Source organism: Octopus bimaculoides, chromosome 4, assembly GCF_001194135.2.
Source record: "Octopus bimaculoides isolate UCB-OBI-ISO-001 chromosome 4, ASM119413v2, whole genome shotgun sequence".
In the NCBI taxonomy this organism is placed as follows: domain Eukaryota; kingdom Metazoa; phylum Mollusca; class Cephalopoda; order Octopoda; family Octopodidae; genus Octopus; species Octopus bimaculoides.
The window spans coordinates 85,854,046-85,881,850 of record NC_068984.1 but is presented as its reverse complement, the minus strand read 5'-3'; the positions used below and the strand labels follow the sequence as shown (position 1 = coordinate 85,881,850).

Genomic DNA, 27,805 nt, shown 5'->3' with positions numbered 1-27,805 from the left:
CAATGCCACCACTGCAACTAGACTTTTTTTACTATTTGAACTACTTTCCTTAATGCAAAAGGTAGATGGGTACATATTATTATATCAATAGATAATCTACATGTATTGAGTACTCTTCTCTCTGTTCATCACAATTCAGTGTGTGTGTGTATACATGCACACACCATCACCACCATTGTTTTGATATCCACATTTCTCTGCTTGCATGAGTTGGATAGAATTTGTTGAGACAGATATTCTACAGCTGAATGCCCTTCCTGTTGTCAACTCTCACTGGTTTGCAAGTAAAATAATGATAATATTTTCTCATAGCCAGACATCTTTTCACTGGAGATTAGAAGGACTGCCACTTGTTTGATAGTATGTTCATTTACAACTATCATGCAATGTCAAAAGAAGGAGACACTAACATATGCACTTACACACACACACACACATGTGCGTGTGACTAGCTTTCAGTTTCTGTCTATCAAATCCACTCACAAGCCTTTGGTCAGCTTGTGACTATAGTAGAATATACTTGGTCAAGGTGCCAAAAAATCATGTAATTGGGAAGGAAACTTCTGAACTACAGAAATATGCCTGCAACATAATCATTTTACATCTGTTTTTTTTCAGCTGGATTGATTTGAATGGGTTTTCAGTGTTAGTCTGTTCTTATTTCCCTCTTTGGTGGGTTGGTCCTTTGCACTTAATGTGGGTTGGTCCTTTGCATCTTATTGTTCCACCAGCTCTAGAGACGTTGTGTTCTTCTCAGTGGAACTGAGTAGTTCTTGTTACCTTATGCTGTCTTTCTTCATTTACCTATTTGTAGCTGAGAGGTTGTTTTGTCTCTGGCAAATCTAAAGTGTTCCTTGTTTCTAGAGTTATATCCATTCCTTTCTTTCCATACAACTGGATGGGAAGAAGAGGACTAGGGTAATAGGAGTGTAGGAATAATAGGTTTAGAGTGATAGGAATATGGAAGTAACGGAGGAGAGAGAGAGAGAGTGCTACATGATGGTTGTTAATAAGGAGAGTGAATAGAAATAATATAACAGGGAAGGTAATTGAGGAGGGAATTTTAGGAGAGGACCAGTGCAATAGGGTGACAGAAGTGATTAACAGAGTGATAGGAGCAAGGGTTTCATGGGAGAAAATGACAGACAGCTATATGATGGTTAGTAGAGAGAGAGATAGAAAGAGAGTGTGTGTGTGTGTGTTAAGAGTGATAAATTTTAATAACAAATAATAGAAGTGAGAGATGGTGAGCAAGAGATAGGCGACGAGCTGGCAGAATCGTTAGCACGCCGGGCAAAATACTTAGCGGTATTTCGTCTGCCGTTACGTTCTGAGTTCAAATTCCGCCGAGGTCGACTTTGCCTTTCATCCTTTCGGGGTTGATAAATTAAGTACCAGTTACGCACTGGGGTCGATGTAATCGACTTAATCCCTCTGCCTGTCCTTGTTTGTCCCCTCTGTTTAGCCCCTTGTGGGCAATAAAGAAATAAGAGATAGGCGATAGTAAGAGGTGTTGAATATGAACTGATATAATTCATTACACTCTTGTTGCACAAGTAACATAATAGGAAAGTGTGTGTTATGAGTAAATAAAGGTTCAAATTTAGATTTAAACACCCTTTCTGTGCATATGTGTATTGTTGGTCTTTCTATCTACACACGAACATAGAAACACATACATATGCAAAGATACAGAAACGTGTGTGTATTTATACATGCACATACAATAATACAAATATATATAGATATAGATGTGCATAGAAATGCATACATATAGTAGATAGACATACATATATTTGCACAAACACACATGCACCTTCATATGCACATCGATGTAAGCAAATACGAACAGGTTTGCACACCTACAAAACTATATATATTTTTTATAACTGAAATGAAGATCTATAAAATTATAAATTTTAGTGGGTTTTTTTTTTGTGTGAAGGTTAAACTTGTCCAAAAGTGAGTTCAATCCTTGGCATGCGATGCTCTGGTTGCAACCTGCTTACTTCAACTAATCAATCTGAATAATGATCTCTGTTGAGTGACTTTCTGATGCACTTTTTTTTTATGAAGAATGAGCTGCAGTTGATTGCCCAACTTCTCTCCTTATTTGGTTGATATCCTTATTTTTTAGAAAGAATGAAACACAGTCAACTTTCAGTGGAATTGAACCACAATGTTTGAGATACTAAACTAAATATTATAAAGCCTGTTTTGGGTCCCTTTACAAATCTCTACCTCTCTTCTTTAAAGAAACGGGCTTATAGAAGTGTGAATAGATACTTGTACAACTCAATAAGCTGCTATATTTGAGGCAAGGTCAGCCATTCATTTTCAGCACTGCAGAAGACAGTTGTTCAGTAATCCTGCCGATGATAGTCAAACCCATGGTTCTCATTTCCAACTAGGTGGACTGGGCCTTTGACAATTAATTACCAGTAACTGGATATGAATTGTGAATCCTTAGTCTGGTAATCTACTACTCTATCAATTCAGCTAGGCCAAACATTTGTGCCAGTGTGTTAATAGAAGGAGATATGATTCTTTTAATGCAATCATAGAAGTTTTTGATCAAGTGACTTTGTTATAAGCTTTTTGTTGGTGTTTTCAGATCTTGCTTTATATATAACTGTACATATAGCTTTATATATTGCTGTTCATACTTCAAACAATGCAGCTGTCCTCTCTTGAATGTAGACAAGTGTTTGGTTCATGGGTATGAACCACACACTCGTCTCATTAGAGTTGTCCTTTTTGATGAGCAAGCATCTAAGAGAGAGGAGACTTAATTAACTGCAATTACATTAAATGAATAAATTAAACATTTTATCAAAGAAGCTGTGAAGAATCTGACCTACATTTCAGTGAAGTTAGTCAGAATTACAATGGGTTTCTAAGGTACAGTTACAGGTTGAATGAAGTGTGAAATCATTGGCAAGAAAATTTGTGATACAGAAGTCAGTCTCTGCTGTTTATTGTGATAAAAATATTCTGTTGTATGTCATATATAAACCTGCTAAACCAGTATTTTTATGTTTATTGTGGTGGTGGTGGTGGTTAGTTGAGTGTGATGAGTTGAGGTAGTCGAGGTTGTGTGTGAGCTGAGATAGTTTGAGGATGGTGATGTGGTGGTGGTGGTTGTGGCGGTAGTTGTTGTTTAGCCCTAGGTCAGTCCTGATTGATGAGATGTATGATCAAATGCATTCTAGCTGTCATTTGCAGAAAGTTAATTGTTACAACATATAGCAAAAATATCATTAGTCACTTTACAAACTGAAAGATTCATTACAGACTAAGTTTATAACTATTATTGTAATCATGCATTACAGAACTAGATCTTGGATTCACTGTCATATTCTTGGTAAATAAATTGTTAATTTTCTCAGGGACTTCTCCAAATGCAGTTATTGAAGAGGTACTAGTAAGGCAAAAATAAGTTAACTTTTAAGTTATATCATTGTTGGTGAATAACCACAAATCTTAATGTCATTGAAATAATGATTTTGCTGCTTCAGTTTATAGCATAGTATCAGTGGCTAACAATTTTCAGGGGAATGTATAGTATGAAACTGATTAGCATGTTTACTTACACTGAACACTTATGTGTTTATTTTCAGGATTGTCCTTGTCAGGAGTGTTTTTATGTTTTATTTAGTGGTGGGAGGAGCCAATTCCTATTTCCTTTATAGGCCCTCTCGGACTGTTGTGAGGTTGATGTCATTGGTGTTCCTCTTGGATTTCTTGAGGTTGATAACTGTAGGAAGTATATGAGATGAGTGGGAGTATTAGCAGTTTGTAGTTTTTGGGTGTTTGTATTAAACAAAGTGATTTTTGTAGAATAAGATGTGGGGGAAAATGGCAAGAGGAGGTTTGGTAGTTGCCAAGGTGGAGATGGTTCATAAAAAAAAAAAAAAAAAAATCAAGTCAAAAAAGCGTTATTGTAATAGCATTAGAAGAGACTAAAAAGTAATAGAGGCCGTTTGAGAGTCAGTGGTTGCAATGTGTTGGTGAGTAAATCATTGCCAGTCAGCAGCATGGTTGCTTTGGAGGATGTGATCTGTGATGATTGTTGTGTGTTTGTAGCGACAGCATCAGTGTTTCATGCAAGTGGTTAATGAGTACTCGACTAAGAGTTGCACTAGAGCTTTGTAAAGGATCAGCAACTAACCTGAGCTGAATGTTTCAACCCTAAAGCCTTGTCTTCAGGAGGTAGTTTCAAAGAATGTTATGTATGTGAGATTGACATGAAAGGAGATCAGATTGTGATGCCTACTTTGTTGGGGGGGGGGGTTCTTGTAGTAATGTTGAGGAATTTAGTTGTATGTTGGTTATGCATAGTGAGGAAGTTGTGTTAAACTGTCTTTGACATTTTCATTATGAAATAATGCTTCAGAGGGAGGTGGTCTCTTTCTTTTGTTTTTGTTCATTATCATCATTTAACGTCTGCTCTCCCTACCCACTTTTATTGATAAGTCAGAGGAAGAGGGGCCTCTGAAATTGAAATTGGTGGGAGGAACTTATCCTACAAATGAAGAACTGATTTGAATGCATGCAACAGAGCAGACTCTGTTAAAGACACTCAAGGGTCAGGTGGTGTTATTAAACCTGATGAGGGATTATGTCTACTATACATGAACAGGATTGGTTTCTTATAGACTTCCACATAATTTGCATTGCCTGTCAAATTTCACTCATTCATATTCCACTATGAATTTCACTCAGCTGAAATTTGTTGTTGCATCTAAGCCATATCCTAGCATTTCTCCCCCCCCCCCCACTCTCTCTCTCTTGGCTGGGTATTGGTTGACTGTTTCCTGCTTCTCATAAAAGTGGGTGAACCCAAAGTATAATTGTTGCAGTTTTTGAATGTACTTATGTTATCATCTGCTTGATATCTATATAATATATTCATGCATTATCTTTTATTGAGATTGAGAATTTTTGGGGTTTGGGGTATGAGACTGAATGAAGACGACCAAATGTAAGAATGTTGAATTCAAATGATCTAAAAAATCAGAATTCTGAGAGCTTGAAAGATCAAATTCTCGGAAAACTGAATTTTTTAATATTTTGGGAGAAAACATGAAAATCAGCCTTAAATATTTATTAAGTTTTAAAAGGGACTTCATTCAAGAATCCTATTGTGATGTATTTCCTCTTTATTATGATGTGTCGGAATAACTACTTATAAGAAAAATTGTACTTTAAAACGGAGTTTATTTGAAAAACATACTACATCAGTAAACTATTTTAGGAAAAAAATAAGAGGTAAAATAGTCTCAAAAACATTTACTCAACTGTTTTAAAATGGTGTTTATTAGAGAACCATAACATCTGTTTTTTATAATGTTGTATCAAAATAACAAAGGCACACAAGATATAGTGAATGTATTTACTTACAAAATAATAATAAGTCTTTTGTGAAAGAAATACAATATTGAAGGCATAAATAGTTTATCAAATACTTCATTCTTTAAATTCTCTCATTTTAAAATGTTTTTCTTCTTCTTTCAATACAAAACCAGTTGAATTTTGATTGACTCAAGCAGTAGCTTATTTCTCTGTACCTTCACTCTTTCACTTCATAATACCAACATAAAATTCAGTTTTTCAATTGTTTGATTTGTTCATATTTGTATTAAAAGAAAGGAAGAAAACTGTTAAATAATGAAAATTCACTTATATCTTTGATATCATATCCCTACAATATACTTCTGATATATTTATTTTATAAGTAAATATGCACACCATATCGCATTTGCTTTTGTTATTCTGATGCAACATGATGAAAATAAATATGTATAGGCACAGGCATGGTTGTGTGGTAAGAAGCTTGCTTTCCAATTACATGGTTCCAGGTTCAGTCCCACTGCATGCACCTTGGGCAAATATCTTTTGCTCTTCCTTCAGGTTGGGTAACCATGTGTCTCCTTTACAGTAGCACACCTATTTCTGTCCTCATTTCTCTCTCTCTGGCCGGGTAACCATGTACCTCCCCTACAGTAAGATACCTGTTTCTATCTCCCTGTTTCACTATAACCTTTCATCTGTCACAAGATCCCCTCCTCCAATGCCTCCTCCCTTCTCAAAGGATCTTTGTCTTACAAGTTACATGGTGACCCTGCCAGAGCTGGTGCCACTTAAAAAAACATCCAGTCCACACTTTAAACTGGTTGGCATTTGGAAGGGCATCCAGCTGTAAAAACTATGTCAAACTGACCTCATCTGTGCTTATGCCATGTAAAAAGCATTCAATTCATTCTGCTTGGTGGTTGGTGTTAGGAAGGGCATTCAGCTGTAAAAACCCTTCCAAAACAAACTCAAAAGCCTGCTGCAGGCTCCTGCCTGGCCAGCTCCTGTCAAACTGTTCAGTTTATGTCAGCATAGAAGACGGATATTAAATGATGATGATGATGATGACTGTGTTTGTTTGATGTGCGTGTCTCTGTTTGTCCCCTGCTACTTGTTTTACAACTGGTGTGTTTACATCCTTGTAACTTAGCAGTTCAGAGACCGGTAGAATAAGTACCTGGCTTAAAAAAAAAAAAAGTATTGGGATTGATTCATTCAACTAAAAATTCTTCAAGGCAGTGCCCCAGCATGGCTGCAGGCTCTTTCCCTCTCTTGGTTGGGTAAACGTGTACCTCCTCTATAGCAAGGTACCTGTTTCTGTCTCTGTGACGCTCTAATCCTTCATCATCTGACTCAAGAACACCTCCTCCCTTCTCAAAATTCCTTGTCTTACAAGTTACTTGGTTACCCTGCCGGTGCTGGTGCCATGAAAAAAACATCCCATCCACACTGAAGGGGTTGGCATTTAGAAGGGCATCCAGCTGTTAAAATCATGTCAAACTGACTTCGTCTGTGCTTGTGCCACGTAAAAAGCACTCAGTCCACTCTACAGGATGGTTGGTGTTAGGAAGGGCATCCAACTGTAAAAACCCTGCCAAAAACAGACACAGAAACCTGGTGCAGGCTCCTGCCTGGTCAGCTCCTGTTAAACCATCCAGCCCATGCCAGCTTGGAAGACAGACATTAAATGATGATGATGAATGAATTCCCTTTTAAAACCATAAATAAATCTCTTTAAAATTGTCTTTCATTTTATTTTCCACCAAAATATTTCAAAGCTCAGTATTCTGAGCATTTGGTCATAGATAACAAAGATGTTAATTAGTGCACCTCAACTCTGCATGATTAGACTTGTGGCACAGAAGTAAACAAATCTAATTTATACTGCATCTTTGGCTATTGTATTTCCATTGTCTGTTGTGTACTGGTATAAAAATGTGATTACCTTTCTAAAGCCAGTAGAAGACTGTGACAGTTAGCAATTCATGTAACTACAAGAATGGATTGAACCAATGAGAGAATTTGTTTGTAGTTGCTCAACTTGCTTGAAATAATGACCAAATCTTCACTGGAGAAATGTGTAATAAAATATTAATGAATAAAAGAAAAAGCTGTACGAGCATGACTGGAATATCTTTTAACAAATATTTACTGAGTCATGGTTGACCTGAGATTAAACAAATGAGTATGGCCTAGAACTTATCTTTATTGGATAGATTTTGTTTGATTTAGCTGGTGTGTGTGTGTGTGTGTGTGTGTGTGTGTGTGTGTGAGATGGTGACTTGGTGATGTCATTAGTGCATCAGATAAAATATTTTGTGGTATTTATTACTGCACTGTGTGATCTGAGTTAAAATCCTGCCAAAATGAATTTTGCCTGTCATTCTTCCAGGTCAAAGTACTAGGCTTGAGTGATGAACTGATGAAAATATTAGAACATCAGATGGGACACTTTGTGGTTTATATTGTGGCTCTTTGCTTGCTGAGTTCAAATCTTGACATGGGTGATAGACAATCTGTTGCCCAGTTTAACAAACACCATTTGGTCCTTGAGTGTCTTTTGTTGAATTCCTTCTACATTTAGCTGAGCATCTAGGTAACTCTTACTTTAAGCAGTGTAAAAAGCCCTGTAATGAGTTAGCCCTTTCTTCCTGACAAAGATGCAAAAACCAAAACAATTAACAGAAATTAGTGGTGGTCTCTGTTGGCAAAAAGTATTGTAGTGATGTTGGTAAATTTGGATCAGTTTGATGATGTGGGGAAGAAGAAAATGCTGTGGTTTTACAAACCATTTTTCTGAGAGAGTGAAAAATGTTTTTTTAAAGCTTTAATACTGAGTTACAAATATCTATATTCTATGTATGTATGTAGGAATGCAGATATGCCACCACCTAGACAAAAGTCAGCTTTTGCAAAAGAAACAGAGTTTCTTTGTTAGAATTCTAGCAACGCAGTAACAACAATAACAATATTAACTCTGCAATCTTGAACTTTAGAAGAGATTTGCATATTCTAACTGTCCTGCTTAAGAATTACATTGTGTGTATATGTGTGTGCACACACATTTTTATGTGTATGTATCTGTTGAATTTGCATTGGTAAAAATGTTCAGCATATCGTATACATGCATGTATTGTGTGTGTATATACATTTGTCTATATGTTTGTAAAAGGTTGGAGAAGAGGAAGAATGAATATGCAAATGCATTTGATTGTGTATAGGTGTTGGAGAGATGGAACGAATGCAGCTGTGTGCAGATCAGAAAGATAAAATGTATGTATGAATATCTAGTACACAACTTGTTGCTTTGCGATTTCTTTTATGTTCACCTCAGTGCTACTGCAATTGTACCAGCTGTTACTTAGTGTTACTAGTGTGCATTGTCAGTCAGTCACTGATTTGTGTCAGTGTGTATTTAGTACTTGCTGAGAAGGTTCATTGTGTTATGAGGTTATGGTGCTCTTGTTTTTAACCTATTTACTCTGGATACAAATCTTTACCAGCTCCCAGCTGGACTTTCTTGTCAGTGAATTAAAGTAAGATATACACATTCCCTGGTAAGATATACACATTCCCTGGTAAGATATACACATTCCCTGGTAAGATATACACATTCCCTGGTAAGATATACACATTCCCTGGTGAGATATACACATTCCCTGGTAAGATATACACATTCCCTGGTAAGATATACACATTCCCTGGTAAGATATACACATTCCCTGGTAAGATATACACATTCCCTGGTAAGATATACACATTCCCTGGTAAGATATACTCATTCCCTGGTAAGATATACACATTCCCTAGATATGGATATGATCAGGATGCATTATAGTGGCTTATCTGTCAAGATGTGCTATAAAGTTGTTCTGTTGCATAAGATCAAGGCATCCTATAGAGACTTGGTTATGGAATAGGATTGAAATGTATTATTTAAGCTGTTTTGTTGGTTAAGATTAAGATGTATTACAAAGTCTAAGGAATAAGATTAAGGTGTATTATAGTGATTGTTTTATAAGATAGGGTCTATGTGTATAACTGAAACCATTCTATGGGAAAGGATCAAGATATACTCTAGAGCTATGATTCTCAGCCAGGGTCCATATGGTGTTTGGGGGGGGGCAATTTAGTCTCCTGATCATAATCAAGATACCATATAAATTATTCTGTTAATCGTGATCCAGATATACTAGATAGGTGTATTTAAATGTTAGATTTAATCCGTGGTTGTGAGGGTTGGGTACTGATGTCCTGCCTGACAAAGCAATTAAAGATCATTCTGATATTTAAAAACCTCTTTCTGCCTACACAAGTGTATGAAAAGAATATTTGAAAACATAACCAGTTTTCAGTTTGTGTTAATATGTTATTGATAATATATTATGACAAATAATTTAAGTTCACAGCTCTTTTAAGTAAGAAACAGCTGTCTATAAGCACTTGTCTGAACAGTCTGTTGTTGTCAATCCTTAAAGAAATAAATTAAATCCACTTTGATGAGGTTCAGGGGTCTAATCTCAGGACCTCAAACCACATCATTCAGGAGATGACGAAGAACAAGGATGATTAGAGATATGCATTTCTCAAAAAGACTTGCCCATCTTGACAAAACTAATTCTGAAAGCACAATGTGTATCTAAATGAAAACATACCAAAGAATACAGTGGAGTATGATTAAGTTTTTTGGACCTATTGGATCCTGTCAAACCATCCAACCCATGTCTGCATGGAACATGGATGTTGATTGATGATGTAGCACAGAATACAATGCCTTAATGTTCCTGAGTGTCACTGTATCAGAAAATAAAAGCTAGGATAGTCACATCTAAAGTGGCTTTGAGTTATAGTCTACTTGATTTGAGCTGATCAGTGCTGGGGGAAAAAAAAGAAAAAAAGAAAAAAAAAAACTATAAATTATCTTGTCTTTTTGTTTTTGACTACTGTGTCTTGTCACCTAGGCTGGATAATAGTTTTGTTGCATAATTTTGTTGTTGCCTGCTAGTGTTTTGACAGTCATGAGAAGTATCTAAGTGTGTGTGTGTGTGTATATATATATACATTTGACTGCGTGTTTGCTTGTATGTTTGATTGTGTTGTAGCCGTGTGAGATTGTATATTAGCTGTATGTAATTTCACAAGTATGAAAACAAAGAAAATAGTATAGAGAACACAGGTTTGAAGTATTATACCTCCCAGCTATAAGCAATAATACTTCCATCATATCTTTATTATTGTGTGTGTGCGTGTGATTAAAATGTTTATTAGGAGAGGATTGTGTCCACGAAAGATTTCAAGTGATACTTACCACTACTTTTACACAACTTAGGTAAATGTCATTGAAATTATAGCAAAATATCTTGTCTGCCTTTGATTCATTTTTCAGAAATTAGTATTGTTACAAAGTGTACTTCTTAAGCTACAAAACAATAGTTGTGATAATTATAATTGGAGCCATGAATATCATTAAAAAAAAGAAAGACAATGCTTGAAAGAAAAGAATCTTTCACTTCTTATCTAACATCACAAGAAATATAAAAAGAAATAATCTTGAAGCAAAGTGTATTTACTTGGGGAAGTTTAGATGTGTGTGTGTGTGTGTATATATATATATATATATATATATATATATATATATATATATATATATATATATATATGTGTGTGTGTGTGTGTGAGTTTATATTTTAACCTATTTCTAAATGAGGTAATATTTTCCTGTAGCTGGACAATGTTTTTTTCACATTAAAAATGAAGACATCACTTATATGATGGTGACACTTGTTTACAACAGTCATGTGATCTCAAGACAAAGAGTCAGCTCATGCTGACATGTGTGCATGTCTACCAAAATCCTCTCACAAGGCTTATATATGTACAAGTATGTGTGTGTGCATGTATAAGCATGAATATTCTTATACTTTTATTTGTAAATGCTTGCAAAGTACTTTTGTTGGTTAATACTTAGTTCTAGTTTCATGACACAAACTGAATAGGACTCTTGCAGATAAGATTCCTATATGATCTCCTACCTATTCCTACTTGACAGCTAAGTGAACTGTGGCAATGCAGAAGATAGTGTTCTACTTAGAAACACCATAAAATACCTGTAACAGATTTGAAAACAAAACCTTATGGCTTAATAAGGTGCATCTTTGCTTGCATGGTAAGAAGTTTGCTTCCCAACCATATGATTTTAGGTTCAGTCCTACTTCATGGCACCTTGGGCAAATGTCTTCTACTATAGCCCTAAGCTGACTGAAGCCTTTTAAGTGGATGTGGTTGACAGAAACTGAAAGAAGCCTGTTGTATGTATTTGCTTGTTACTGTCTCCTTGTCTTGACATTGTGTAATAGTTGTAGGTGAGTGTCACCACCCTGTAAGTAGGATCCTTCATTTCTTCTCTTCTGAGGCATGTTTGGTCATTAGGAAATATTACTTTGCCTAGAAACATATTAAAGTTGGTAACAGAAAGAACATCTGGCTGTAGAAAATCCACCTCAGTATGCAAGTATGGAAAAATGGATGTTAAGTAATGGTGAATTAGAGTAGTAAGAACAATGCCTATAACCTTTTGCAAAGTTTCCATGACTAGTAGCAGAGAAAGAGACGATAAAACTCTCATGGGTCATGTTTAGATCAGAGATCTGATCTGAAAACTTGTAACTGTATGGGTCCCACTAAAGGTACCCTAGGTCCAAGCAGTTGTTTCAAAGCAGATGTTGGATTAAGTCTACTATTGAAATATATTCAGTGGGCTTCTTCATAGTTTCCATCTACTCACTTTCACTCACAAGGCTTGGTTTGATTTGAGTTTATGATAGAAAGCATCTGTTAGAGGTGTTGCAGTGAAGGATTGAGCCTGGATCCATGTAATTGCAAAGCAAACCTTTTTAGTCACACCTCTATGCTTGTATCTATTTGAATCCTTGATTTCTTAATATAGGCTGTATGTCAAATATTTTTTTTTCACTCATCCATATCGCCTACACACTGTGAGTTTGGCCTTGTTTGTGTAGGTGGGTATGAGTGAATGCATGTAGGTGGGTATGAGTGAATGCAGGTGAAAATGATATGCATTCTAAAAACAAAACAATAGGTCTGAAAAATATAAAAAGATACAGCTCAAACAAAGAAAGCAACAGGTTACGTGAGAATATGTAAGAAACTAGGACTAGGTTTGACTGACTTAGTAAATACTTGAAGTATTGACAAATAGTAATAGTAGTAGTAGTAGTAGTGTGCGTGGTTCATAAGATATGGTGAAACAAATTAATCACTATTTTCTCTCCCAATTTTTTAACAATTAGTTCTAAGGCAGTGATGAAGTCTTCTAAGCCTTTAAAAGTAACAGCCAAATCTCCCTCTGATCACATCTTCTCATTCTTAAAAATGGGACTCTGACACTGAAAATGTAGTCCTAGGTATACTTTGTTTGAAAAAAAAAATGGGATGGTCATGGTTGGAGCAATTTTGATCATATGTCTGTTTGGTCAGAGCTAGCATGATATCAAAAGTAAAGTTATTTCCAAGCCACTGAAGGAGCCTCTATACGCTCCACTCAACCTGCTAGAAATAACAACCTAATCTGACCCGAATTACATAATATAGTCCTTGGTGCACTACTATATCTGATGGGATGGTGACAGCTGGAAGATCTTTGATTGGTAGGTCTGTCAATGGAAGACTGAAGTGAAGTTAAACCACAACTGCAACATAATTAGCTTTCTACAAATTTTTAACCAGCTTGGTTAAGGCCAAGCTGGAGTGCCACCCTTAATATTATTCTTTCAACACATTATGAATATGCGTTGTTTACAACTTCCTCACCTTGTGGTGTGTATCTATAATATGTAAATGGATTAAGTTGTGGACTATCTGGCATCTCTTAATCCATCATTATCATTTAGCTGATTAGTCATCCATTCCATGACTACTACCATGGCTATATCTGGTATTATCTCTGACTCTACCATCCTACTACTAGTATTATTCCTAACCCTCAACAGCCACACCGACATTACCATCACTATTAATAGCAACACCTTTGGTTCTTTTACTAACAGTCTCCCTTAAATCTTACTCCTACTGTTATAAAAACACAGAAAGGACACATTGGACAATGTAGTCCATGAAATATAAAAAGACAGAATGGTCAGAGCTGGAGAAGATAGGAGGGTCACTGCATAGATCTGCTTGATCAGGATTGATGTGGAACTAAACACCACCACTATCATCATTATAACCATCACAACTGTTATTATTATTATTATTATTATTATTATTATCATTATCATAACTGTCTCCTCCACCATCCTCATCTCCTCCAGCACGTACCATCTGCATCAACACTACTCTCACCACCACATCCTCATAACAATCATTATCATCACCACCACCACCACTTCCAGTGATTATCCCTACACTTGGCAATACATTAATCTGGAGCTAACATAATTTGATAAAATAACGAAGTGTCTCTGCAGCTCTTCCACTACAATCGCCGCCCTTATCACTTACCTGCCTTCCTCCCACCTGCTGCCTGGAACTTTGAACTCCTGAAAACTATTGCAGGTTTCAGTTGGGTCTTCAGAGACCCAAATAGTCTTTTTCCTGTTGATCTCCCAGAGTGAATTCCTTCATTAATCTCTCTTTGTTATTTTACTTTCCAATGCATTTTGTGGAGAGAGAGAGAGAGGTGCTTGTTTCTGCTACACTCTTATGGACACACACACGTGTACTCCTAATGAGATCTCATTCATCCCTTTCTGATGTGTTTCACTGAAAATCAAGTGGGTGGTATGTTTTGTACACTCATTGTCTAACTTTGTACATCCACTCTCTATCCATCTGTGTCTGTACTACTCTGGTCTTCCACCACTAACACAATGGTCACCATTGAGGTAAACCTACCTATATCTGGACATTACATTCTCCCTGTTCGCTCCAAGTTGAATATTCCACAAACACCAGATGTTCACCAGCATGAAGAGTCACACAGCTGTAATGCTTATGACATCAATGGTGAGTGTCTCAGCAACACTTGTTTTTTTTAAAATTAATTTTTCTCTCTCTCTCACTAACGAGGGTTCCTGCATAAAATATTAAGCTTCATTTCTTCCCCACAACAAACCAATTTTTTTACATTTTAATTGTTTTTAATCTTTTTTTTTTTATTTAGTCATTCCTTTTTCTCAATGTTTGGTTTCCATATAAATTTTCATATTTGTATTTATAAGGTGTATACCAACCATATTTACTCTACCTTTTCTCAACACCTGAGCTATCATTGTGATGTGCCTACTCATTGCCATTCCTGATTGTTACTGGCCTAGCCATTGCTCCCATCAGTTTTGAAAGCCTTACCAAATGTGTCATTGTGTCACCTGTGATTACAATCACAAAAAAACATGTTAATGTTTGATGAAAAAGCATGAATACCACATCTGCCATTGATATCAATGGAAGATGTAACATTGATACTGTGTGTGTGTGTGTGTGTGTGCGTGTGTGTGCGCGCGTGTGTGTGTGTGTGTGTGTGTGTGTGTGTGTGTGTGTGTGTGTGCATTCTATGCATTCATGTGTGAATTGTGCTGTGTGTATCATGCTCTGTGTGTGTGTGTGATTGAATGTTATGTACATTAGTTCCATGTAATGTCATGTGTATTATTTCTGTCTCATGGTTGACTGTTTACAAGAGACCAAAATAATGACAGAGCTTCTATATAACTAATTCACAGTCTGCCAATACAGCAGTTTCAATTTTATTCTCCAGAACATTCTTTACAAGTTGATTAGGCTTAACCTTGTGGCAGTGGATTATATATGCTTATGTATATAAATGAAATCTACATGTATTCAGTGCTATTTCTCCCACATTATACTACCAAATGCATACATTCTTTCTCTTCCCTTCTTTATTGTGGTAGATAAAAGGATATTGTTAACTGAATGTTGATTCCCAACTTAACCTTCCTATTTTTGCACCACTCTATGGTTGTTAAGTGTGTTTATTTTCAGTGACTAAATTGCATTGTTGTTTTATATTCTAATATTAGAATACATATCCCTATGAACATAAACTATGCTCTATATATGGATACATATATACAGTATATATTTATTGTATTTGTATGATAAAGAAAGGCCCTTGCTAAATTGTTGAACTTATCAAGGGGTTTTCTCGTATGACTTTTCCTGGTTCAGAAGAAAGGTAAGGCTAATTACATCTGAGAAAGAGAATGAAAAAACTCAAAGAGTCGGAGTTTTGTTCCATTTATATGTTTGATGAATGGATGGCCATTGACTCCTTCATGTCCTCTTGTATTTTGACCTTTTAGAGTGGCCATTCACCCTCCAAACATCCAAGTAAGCCCAGAGTAGTATTGCCAGTTTAACTGGTGATAGCCTTGACCATGAAACCAGTACTACTGGTTTATATATATTACCAGTAGTTAATCATTTCTGATCTTTTATCTTCTATATGCACTATATATCATCATCATCGTTTAATGTCCACCTTTCATGCTGGCTTGACAGGAGCCAGCTAGGTAGAAGACTACACCAGGCTTCTGTGTCTGTTTTCCATGGTTTTTACAACATGGTTTTAACAAATCATATATATGTATATATATGTGTGTGTGTGTATATATATGTATATATATATATATATATATATATATATGAAGCACCCAGTACTCTTTGTAAGTGGGACAAAGTACTGAAGGATGATCTCAGGATGCTGAACCTTTCAGATGAGATGACAAAGAGCCGAGATGCCTGGCGCCTTGCTGTACTCAAGATCTGTACTCCTCGCCAGAAATGTTAAGGCCACTCCCCTTGGCAAAGAGGATTGACCTGCAAGAGTCCTGTGCTGGTGCCATGTAAAAAGCATTCCTGCCATTGCCATATAAATGTACTTGTGTGGTGCCACATAAAGACACCCAGCACACTCTGTAAAGTGGTTGGCATTAGGAAGGGCATCCAACTGTAGAAACCATGCCAAATCAGACTGGAGCCTGATGCGGTTATTCAGCTTGCCAGCTCAGGTCAAACCATCCAACCCATACCAGTATGGACAATGGATGTTAAATGATGATAATGATGTATGATATAGGATGGATTTCTTTCAATTTGTCTACCAAATCTACTTACAAGGCTCTGGTCACAACAAGGCTATAGTAGAAGACACTCACCCAAGGTGCCACACAGTAGAACTGAATCTGAAACCATATGGTTGGCAAGCAAATTTCTTATCGTATATCACACCTGTGCCAACACACACACACATTATATTGGGTCATCCCATAAATAATGCATTTTTAAAAATATTTCTTTATTTTTCAAAATTAAGATAAACAAAGTTCTTTTTTAATCTAAAATTTACTCTCCTTCATTTTCTACAATGCTCTTCCATCTATCTGGTAAACTTGCAAGGCCCTCTTTCCAAATTTACTTCTCTGTGACGAAAAATACTCTTCTAGTACTGTTCTGACTTCATCTACAGAATTCATATTTTTTCCATCTAAGTGATTTTGAAAACTGCAGAATAAATGATAATCAGATGGGGCAAATATGGTGGGTTGGAGCATCATTTCCCATTCAAACTGCTTCAGCCTTTGGAATGTCATCCTTGCTCTATGTGGCTGAGCATTATCCTGATGGAAGAACACCTTTTGTTTTGAAACCAAAGATGGCTGTTTTTCTTCTAGCATAGGTGTCGATGAATGGTTGAATGACCAAATCCAAGCTTCTTTGTTAGTTCCTCAACAGTTGATGGGATTTTGTTTGCAGCACATCCTCATCAAGCTCTACAGATCTTCCAGGAGGAGGCTCATCTTCTATGCTGTAGTTTCCAGTTAGGAATTTCTTGAATCACCATTGACACTGACTTATGCTTAATGTTCAATCCCTATATACTGCATTAATATTCCTCACACTTTTCGTTGCATTGTTGCTTTTATTGAACTCATAAAGCAAAATATGCTGAATATGGTCTTTTGTCACTTCCATTATAGCTTTGAAAAAACAACTGTTAAAATCGAACTGCACTTTTCAAAACTTGCACTAAGGATAAAGACATGGTAAAATTATTACCTGCTTTTACAGCAAGTTGATGCAGGTAGTTTATCCTGTCCTTCACCAACTTTTAGTTCATGCAATTAAAAAGATCGCATTATTTATGGGATGACCCAGTATATTACATAAAATAATGTCTCTCCTTATAAACATTACTACAAATACTTGGTGTTTCTTCTCATAAACATAAGTCTGTGTGTGTATGTGTTGTATTTGTGAGTAAGTGTATGTATGTGTCTTAATATTTATGATTCAAATGTTTGTGTCTGCAACTCTTATTAAGTACATGTATGTCTTATAAGGTGTGTGTGTGTGTGTGTTAGTATCTGCATGTTAACACATGCATCAGTGAATCAGTTAGGCTGTATACATATCCAGGAATAATATGCATGATGGTGGTAAGAGATGATTCAGTTGACATGTTGTGTATATGTAAATATTAAAAAGCCGTTTGATATCTAGAGAGAAAAACACAGACATCAGAGATATTGATGAATAGAAAGTGACATGATGGATAGCAGAATTGGTAGAGTGTCAAGGAAGACATCTTGCAGTATTTAGATAAAGTTATGTGTTATAAGTTCAGATCCAAGTGAGGTCAATCAAATAAGTATCAAGGTCCAACCCATGCTAGCATGGAAAGCAGACGCTAAACGATGATGATGATGATAATGATGCTGCTGCTATAATTGTTTAACTCCAGATCAACTTTGACCAGGCATATGATAAAAGGCAGGTGGTTATTGTTTAACCCCAAATCAAAAGTACTTAAGCTACAACCTTGCTGTCTTTCTCAAGCATTGCTTATCTCAGACTGTGTTATCCAATACATCTCTCCTGATTTTTGATGGCATAGGTTGTAATTTGTAGGAGATTTGGTTGCTATTTCTAACAAGTTGTGTAATCTTTTAGGTGTTACCTCATGGGCACAAATAAATACCAGTACAATATTGCTATTGATTAAATTCATTATATCCTTCCTCAAAAATGTTGTGGCCTTGTAGTAATGTCAGAAACTCGTTACCATTATTATAGTTATGGCAGTAATCACATTCCTTTACTGACTGACTCCAAATCCTGCTATAGGTGATGTTTATCTTTCATCCGTTTTGGGGTTGATGAATTAACAATTTTTAAAAAATGGACTAAATTACTACACTCCACCTGCCATGTGATAATATTAGAAATAATTATTACCATTATTGAGTGACAGAGCAGCACATGTCATCAAAGTGATGCTGGGATACAAATATACATAGCCTAATACATCCATTATGATTACCCATCTGATAAGGGTACATCAGGCCCATGCATCACAACACATGGCTATGATGCTTTCCCACTACTCCTGCTCAAAATATCACCAGGCACTAAGGGATATGGTCAAATGGTTAAGGTCAAGCAACTGACAAGCAAAACTGTGGTATTGAGCAAAATATTCGCTGTAGCCCATCTCTTATACTAAGACAATACATTTACAAGGGGGTACTAAAATGTTCCTGGCCTTGGGTAAAAGAAAATAGATGAGGATCAGTTTATTATGATGTTGTTGAACATATTCCCCTCTCAGATTCACACACTTTTTGTAGCAATCCTTCAGTTTGTCTAACCCCTGTAGAACAACTTAGAAATTTGGGCCTCCAACCTGGCCTTTTGCAATACCCTTAAACCCAGGAACTTTCCAGCACCCCCTTGTACATGTTAACACCTCTAATCAGTTAAAATAAGAAACCATGAGAGCCACTGCCTGGTATTGCTGCTTATTATTATCAATTATTATTATTATTATTATTATTATTATTATTATTATTACTGTTAGTAGCAGCAATGTTACATTGATGAAAAACTGAGTCTTTTCATTTGATTATATTATATTCCAGGAATAACAGCTAATTTTGTTAATGTCTTTTCCTTTAATTGTGCTTAGGCCTAATAGTGTTAAAAATAGTGTCATTTATTGAACATTGAAGGATACAAAACAAGCATACAAGCACTGCTGTATAAAGAGCAAGTATGATCAATACAGCAGTATGAGTGTATACATACAAATCTAACGTATATATGTGTAGATGATTTAATTAATCACAATACTCGACTGATAGTTGTTGAAGTCAAGGAGGGAGTCTTCTGTGGTGTCATTGAACTTGCTAAAAATGGCAACCAGATCTCCCTTGGATTACACCCTACTGGCTCATGAAAGAGAGATATGTTTCATGTAATGCAAACTGAGATCAGCAATTTTTTGAGAAAAAGAGGGTCTGGTCATTGCTTGAACATCTTTAATCATTGATATACTTAATCTGGGGCTAAAAAATAACCACTTGACTTTGGTCATTGATCTGCTCATCCGGTTAACTTGAGGCTATACAACAAGAACTGCAGGACATATGACTTGTCAATCTACTGATTCTGCCATTTATCAACTGTCGCTTTCTGTCTGTTTCTATCTCTCTCTTTCTCTTGCTCTCTCTCTCTCACACACTCACAATATATAGGGTTGAGTGCACTAACAAGAGAAGGTACTCAATACATAGTGTTAGAATTTATTCATTCAAATTTGAGGATTCACTCTGTTGCTACCCTGGGTACCTTATATGTGTAATCCTTCAAGAAATGATACTCCCTACTCTACATTAACATGGTTCCTTTCTTTTTTTTTTTTGTTTCTTTTATTGTTTTTAAATTCACTTTACATGGCAGATACTGTCCTCTTATATATGAAAAATGTACAGTGTCTTATGAAATTCTCATGACTTCTATACTGTACTATATTGTTTCAGATTGTAAATATCCTATTCAGGTATAATACAGAAAAAACCCCCAAAGAACATGATTGCGTAATTTCCACAATGTTGTTACATAAAGTGCAGTTTTACAGCATAGACTGTGCTAAAGTTCAAAGGTCATTTTCAAATTTAGTTTTTGGTTTGTTTTATGTGTGGGAACACTTTGTGTATTTTACATAGCAAATACAATAAATCTGACTAAATACTTTTTGCATACATTGTAACACTAATTTTGTTTCTGGAATTTCCTTGCCCATGATTATCGATGTACATTATACACAGGTATATATTATACATGAATAGATATTAAATGTCTAATTGAGTTGTTTCCATGCATTGTAATACTGAAGAAAGGTCAGTGTATATTATAAATGAGATTTTTTTTTTTTTGGAATTGTGTTTTCAATGAAGAAGGCTGAACATTGAACACAAGTGTATTTTATACATGAATGTCCAAAAATAAGAAGAGATGTTGTTGAGAAGTCGTAGTTTTTTTGGACTATTAACTTCTTCCTCAGAGATAATTATTTTAAACATTTACATCTACCCTGTTTCAGTTGGTTTAATCTCTAATCATCATAAATTATCATATTCCTGGAGATTTTGGAACCAAAATCATTTCATTTCTAAACTGAGGATGATAATGTTTTATTCATTAGGCCACTGACATGTGTACTATGCATCAGTTGAGCCCTATGAATAAGATACCCTAATGATGATCAAAAATAACTCATCCTCCTAACACTTCCACTCATATTCACCATCACTTGCGTTCCCCTTCCATCTATCTCCCACTCTCTTTCCGCACTCTTGCAAGCTTACTTGCATTCATTCTGTTCCTTATGAATCACTCATCTCTCGCATCTCCTACAACATATTTTACTAACATCCCCTCCATCTACCATGTTCACTTGCTACATTCCCTTCCCCACTATCTCCCACTTTCCTTTTGTACTATTGTCCAGTCTTCTCCTTCTCTCACTACCCACCTTCTCTCTCTTCCCGACTTGTACGATAAGACATTTGTTTCTCTCCCTCTATCATAACTCAACCTCTCATCACCTGGCACAAAGCCACCCCTTTAATACAGCTATCCTCTCACTTGAGGGTCATGATTTTCAAGTTATTTGGTGCCTTACTGGTGCTGATGTCGCATTAAAAGCAGTCAATACACTCTGTAAAGCAGTTGGTCTTAAGAAGGGCATCCAGCTGTAGAAATCATGCCAAAGCAGACAGTGGAGCTTGGTGTTGTCTTCTGGCTCACCAGCTTCTGTCAAACCATCCAACCCATGCCAGTATGGAAAACAGATGTTAAATGATGGCGATGATGATATATATATATATATCAGCATCATCATCATCCATTTTCCATACTGACAGAAGCTGGACAGTTCATTAGGAGCTGGTAAGCTAGAGAACTGCACTAAGCTCCAATGTCTTCTTTGGCATGGTTTCTGTGGTTGGCTGCTCTTCCTAATGTCAATAATATATAAAATGTTTCATCTTTCAGGATAAGACTGATAATTCAAAAAATTATGATCTTATGTTATAGTTACTTGCATACTAGAATCTCTGTCTTTCTACCTTATGTAAAGGAATATTGTTCTATTTTCCACCGTCAGGTAACCGAATGTTCTCCTTCCAAGATGTCGATGTGGATTTCTACCTGCCTCAGATGTTGAATATGTACATACACATGCATGATGTAGCAGAAGCAATTCATCCATACCTTGTGCAACGGTAAGCTGTGGTGGTGGTAGTAGCAGCTATTACTGGATTTGTAATAGTCTGTGGTGTTAATGATTACTTGATGGTTGTAGTGGTAGTAGCAATTGTTACTGAATGGCTGTGGTTGTGGTGGTAGCAGCAGTTGTCACTGGACTGTAGCGGCTGTTGTAGTCTGAGGTGATAGCAGTTGACTACGGCCATTTGGATTGAATTTAGTACATGACTAGTGCTTGCTTCATTAACCCCAAAGAATTAATGGTAAAGTTTATGTTAGTAGGATTTGATCTCTGTCTTTCTTTTACTTGTTTCAGTCATTAGACTGCTGCCATGCTGGGGCACTGCCTTGAATTTTTAGTTGAATGAATCAATCCCAATACTTTTTTCCTTAAAGCTGGGTATGTATTCTGTTAGCCTCTTTTACCAAACTGTTAAGTTATGGGGATGTAAACACAGCAACAACCGGTTGTCAAGTGGTAGAGGGGGGACAAACACAGACACAAAGGCATACACTCTCACACACACAACACGGTCTTCTTTCAGTTTCCACCTACCAAATCCACTCATATGGTTTTGGTCAGCTCGAGGCTATAGTTGAAGACACTTGCCCGTGGTGCCACACAGTGGGACTGAACTGGATTCATGTGGTTGGGAAGCAAACTTCTTACCGCACAATCACAGGAGAAGAAAGTAAATATGAGACTTTGTATTTATTTTTTTTTAGTTCAACTACATAATCACCCCCATCCATACACTTTTGTCCCTTTAATGACAAAAGGATATTTCTTTGACAGAATTCTGTCTTAATGTACACATTCATGCATAAACACACACATTATCTGCTTGTGCTACAAATACACATGCATAATACTAATACATGCATGTACATACACACTACTGACATATACCTGCACATATACTAACATGTAACCACTGTGTGCACATATGTAAGATTAACATAAACTGGCACATACACACAGACGGATACATAGTGAATAATGGCCACATGCATAATAAACATACATGAGCACACATGCTCTAACATGCTAACATGCTCTGATATGCACACATGCTATAATATGTACTAAAATGACCACACATAGTGAAATGCATGCACACACTTACATTATAACATGCATACATTCATCAATGCTTTACTAACATGTATATTCACGTTAATATACATGTGCTGACACATACATTTACTAAAACATGCATGTATGTTATATACTACATGTTCATATGCAAGTATGTGCATATGAACATGCACACACACACACACACACACACACACACACACACACAATGAAGTTCTCTTAGTTTCTGTTGGAAGACACTTCTCCAAGGCGCCAGGCACTGGGACTGAACCTGAAACTATGTGGTTGGGAAGCAAACTTCTTAACCCCTCCATGCACATTATCTCACCCTTAACTGGTTATAGAATGTCATTGTCCAGTGTGTCCTCTCCTGATTCAAAATGGTAGTGTGTGATTTGAGGAAAATTTAGTTATTACTTCTTGCATTGTATGAAGTAATGTGCAAAGGTTCTCCTTTGTAGGCTCAAAATAAACTTGGATACTGTGGCTTTGCCCCAGATCAACCCTTATCAAACAGGACTATGATGAAAGGTATTACAATCATGACCATCCCATCTTTTTATATCTCAGGAACTACAATGTCCAATATATTCTTTATTTAACCCCTTAGCGTCCAAATTAATATGTCAAAAGTAATCCTTATTTATTTACATTTTTAAAAATGAATCCGGTATTATCTTGTAGCTTCAAGATTTGAAAGATGTAATTGTTTATTTTTAGAATGACATTGCAGGGTAGGTGTGCGATACTAGTTCTGGCCAGTTTGAGCATAAAATGAGTAGAATATCTGTGCCGGATATAGCCGGTTTAAACAGTAAAGGGTTAAAATAGTACAGTTACATATATAGACATATTTACTTAAGCTCCTTTATAATAAATAAGAACATTAAAAACAATTTAAACTAATAAAAACATCAATCCCAAAATTAAAAGCTGTGTCCTATTCTTGTAAGAGATAATTCAAAATTCATAATTACTAAAAGATAATCTTTTGTTTGCTTTGTTTTTTATTTGATTGTTTTTCATTATTATCTTTGTTATTATTCTTATTACACCTGTTTTGTGTTTCTCATCTAAATGATGTATGTGAGGCAAGAAGTTGTGGGTTTGTATTAAATTTGCTGATGTGAGGGTTGGGTAAATCTCTTAATTGGAGTCTTAATTAGCACTTATTAGATGAACAGGTAGAGAGTACTCTGCTGTATATTTAAAACTGCTATGTTATAATCACTATCCGTAAGAACAAGAGTGAGGTTAGAGGTGTTTTGTTGTTTGTTAGGTTTAAAAGCATCTTATTATAATTCCGCTTGTTACTCCATAAATCAGCATCTGCATTACACCCTATTGGAAAGTTATAAAACATTGATATTATTACTCATAAGGTGGTGAGCTGGCAAAGTCATTAGCATGTCAAACAAAATACTTAGTGACATTTCTTCTGCGTTTATGTTCTGAGTTCAAATTCCACCAAGGTCAACTTATCCTTTTAGGGTTGATAAAATAAGTACCAGTTGAACATTGGGGTTGATATACTCTGCTTGTCTCCTCCCACCAAATTTTAGGCCTTCTGCCTATAGTAGAAAGTATTGTCATTATTATTACTTGTGGAAATACTGCTCTCTTTGTATATAGCCAACTGTACATTTCTTTACAGCCTATTGCACATTTGTGTATGCCCTACTGCACATTTATGCACATTATGTATATTTATGTATAGCATATTTTTGTGTGTATAGAATATCATGTGAGGTATATTCAAATAATACCTGACTTCATTTTTTCCTGCCAAAACTAATGCCATGTGGTTAAAATCCTTTGGGTTGGTAGGTGATATCACCCTTCCTGCGCATGTGTAAAAATTTTCATACTGGTAGGTTGTGTCAGTTTCTGACTATTACACCCAGAGTACAGATATGTAGTATGCGTTCCATGGATTTTCATTTTCACACAAGATGGCAATGTATCAAGCAGCGACCATAAACCCATGTCTCATCACCAGTGAAGATGGTCTTCATGAAGTCTGGATTGTGGTTTGCACAGCCCAGCATGTCCTGAGTAATTTCCGTGCGGAGTTGCTTACGTTACTCTGCCAGCACCTTGAGGTCAAATTTTGCTGACACTCTGTATGTACATTAAAATGGAAAGCACTGATCCTGTGCTTATTCCCACTTTATGAGCAGTTTCTTGGATTGTTACATGATGGTCTTTCATGACTATTTGCCAAACCTTCTCAATCAGCTCCTCATTTTGGCTTGTGGATGGCCTGCTTGAGTGTGCCTTGCTCCCCACTGAAGTGCAGCCGTGTTTGAAGCAGTTGTACCACTCTTTGATCTAGGTTTTTCCCTTGACATCATTGCCAAAGGCTTGCTGAATCTTCTAGATGGTTTGAGCTTGAGTATCACCAACCTTTTGGCAAAACTTGATGTAATGTCTCTGTTTGATGCATTTGATGAAAACGAAAATCTCACGTGCATGCACGACACTACTTTAGGCATAACAGCAAGGAACTGACGTGGCCCACTGGCATGAAAATCTCCACTCATCCACAGGAAGGGTGGCATCACTTCCCATCCAAAGGATTTCACCCATGCAATATTAGTTTTTGTGGGTAAAAATAAAGTCAGATACTTTTTGAATGCACTTTGTGGCATATTTGTGTACAGCCTATTGTACATGGGTATAGTTATTCTATATCTGTGTATAGCCTATTGCACTCTGAGCATAGCTTATTGCACTCTGTGTAACCTATTGTACATCTCTGTGTAGCCTATTGTGTGTCTATTGTACATCTGTGCATTACCTTTTGTACAACAGTCCTTAGCCTTTAGTTTATTTTAAGTATTCATGCCTCTTGTTTAGCTCTGGTTGAGCAGAAACTGATGATCAAAGGCTTGTGATAACACTGTTTTTAATTTCTTTTACAAATGTGGTGTATTTAACATATCCTTTTTTTTAAGACAAGAATGTGTGATTTGAGACAAATTTGGCTTCTATTACTAGCATGTCGAAAGACCATGTAGAAGTTTTCTTCTTTGGCTTAATTCTTTGCATTGATATCCAGTGAAACTAAAGAGACAGTCTGAGTGCAAGGCACTTGAGATGAAATTAAATATAATAGGAATATATATGTTATTGTGCCCTGTGATGAAATCTATTGTTTTGGAAGGAGCCCTTCATTATTTTGTCAGTGAAATGTTAAATCTATTTTATGTCACAACATATACATGCCAGAGGCCATGACAGACCCTCCATGAGGTCTCTTAGCTTGCAAGAAATAGCAGCTAAATCTCATTTGAATTAGACCCAATCTTCACAAATGCAAGGAAGACATAGTGTAGTTCTAGACAGGATGGTCAAAGCTGGAATGCCTTTCACAATATGCCAGTTCAGTCAAAGCTGATGAGAGGTTAACCATCATCAGTAGCAGCAACATACACTTCTATGGCATCATTTCTTATTCAATACCTCTAGCTATGAGCCATTAGTAGTCTACCAATTCCGGTGACTACACCCAACTGAGAAGGTGACTTAACATCAGTGACTTTCAGTGATATGGGTTGATATATGTGAGGGAAATGGCTGTGTGTGTGTGTGTGGCTAATGATTTCTAATATAAGTTCAAGGCCAGAAATTTTGAGCAGGAGATATAGTCAACTATATCAACCAACAGGAGTTGATTGATGCTTATTATTTATATCATCCCTGGAGAGTTGATGGGAAAAGTTGATCTTGGTGATTTGAACTTAGAGTATAAAGGGATGTAGCTAAATACTACAAGGTATTTCGTATGTTACTGATTCACTCAATCCTCTACTCTGTATGTGCAAAAGATATGAATGCTGGCCTAATTGGAAAAGTTGCATTGGTTATTTTTTTTTATTAGGTGGGATTGCAGACTTTCTGGCTTCTGACATGACAACAAAAGATTAAAATTCTAAATTACAGTCCGCTTTAACTGAATAAAATTTAAATAGTTATATGTAGTAGTGATAGAGCTGATACAATGATGCCAACAGCTGTGTCCTGTGAAAGGCTTTAGTCATTGACCACAGTGTTCATCCTGATTATAGTTTAATGAAGAAGCCATTACCAGTAGTTGAGGATTGTGTGTGTGACAGCAATTTCATGTATAATATATGTGTGTGTGAGTGTGTATCTTCTTCCTTTTATGTTTGGTATTCCATGCTGGCATAGGTTGGATGGGTTATTTCAGTCCAAGCGAGATGATAGATGTTGTTAGTGCTGTCTTGGATAGGTCAAATTCTATGTTGCACTTGTTTATTATTTTATTATTAGCAACGTTTCTTTGGCTAGATGCCCTTTCTGTTGCCAGTCATTTTCTCGAATATACTAGGCGCATTTTATATCATGATAACAACACTAGAGAAATTGATGAGAGTAAATAGTCCTGTCTGCCCCATGTGTCCATTTGTTTTATTCACTGGTACCAGGGAAGTTATCTCACCTTAATGACAGTCTTCTATTACTTATGGTGTCTCCATTCATTCCTTTCTTTTTCTAAATTGCTGGGTGGGAGGAGAGGCAGAGTAAAAAGCTGGTGGAAGACTGTGTAATAGTAGAGAACAAGAGAAGTAGGAGCAAGATTGTGTGTGTGTGTGTGTGCGTATGTTTGTGTGTGTGTGTTACATGAATTTTATTGGTAAGGTGATTGAATGAAAGCACTATGGCCAAGAGCATGCTAAAAGAGAATAGAGAGAAGCAGAGATAGGGACTACAGGGTGATAGTATATCATGTGACTATAT

At 36.3% G+C, this 27,805-nt stretch overlaps 1 protein-coding gene across 4 annotated transcripts in view; it reads left to right on the top strand.

The window, feature by feature from the left end:
• Positions 1-27,805, top strand: part of LOC106875522 (phosphatidylinositol 4-kinase beta) — a 122,638-nt gene that overhangs the window by 47,968 nt on the left and 46,865 nt on the right. For 3 of the 4 annotated variants that reach the window (XM_014923714.2, XM_014923712.2, XM_014923713.2), the window contains exon 3: positions 21,842-21,959. In XM_014923714.2, coding sequence (XP_014779200.1) covers positions 21,842-21,959 — 118 coding nt within the window. Of the gene's footprint in view, positions 1-13,791; positions 14,380-21,841; positions 21,960-27,805 lie in introns of those variants that run through there. The other variant, XM_014923716.2, reaches the window with a different exon arrangement.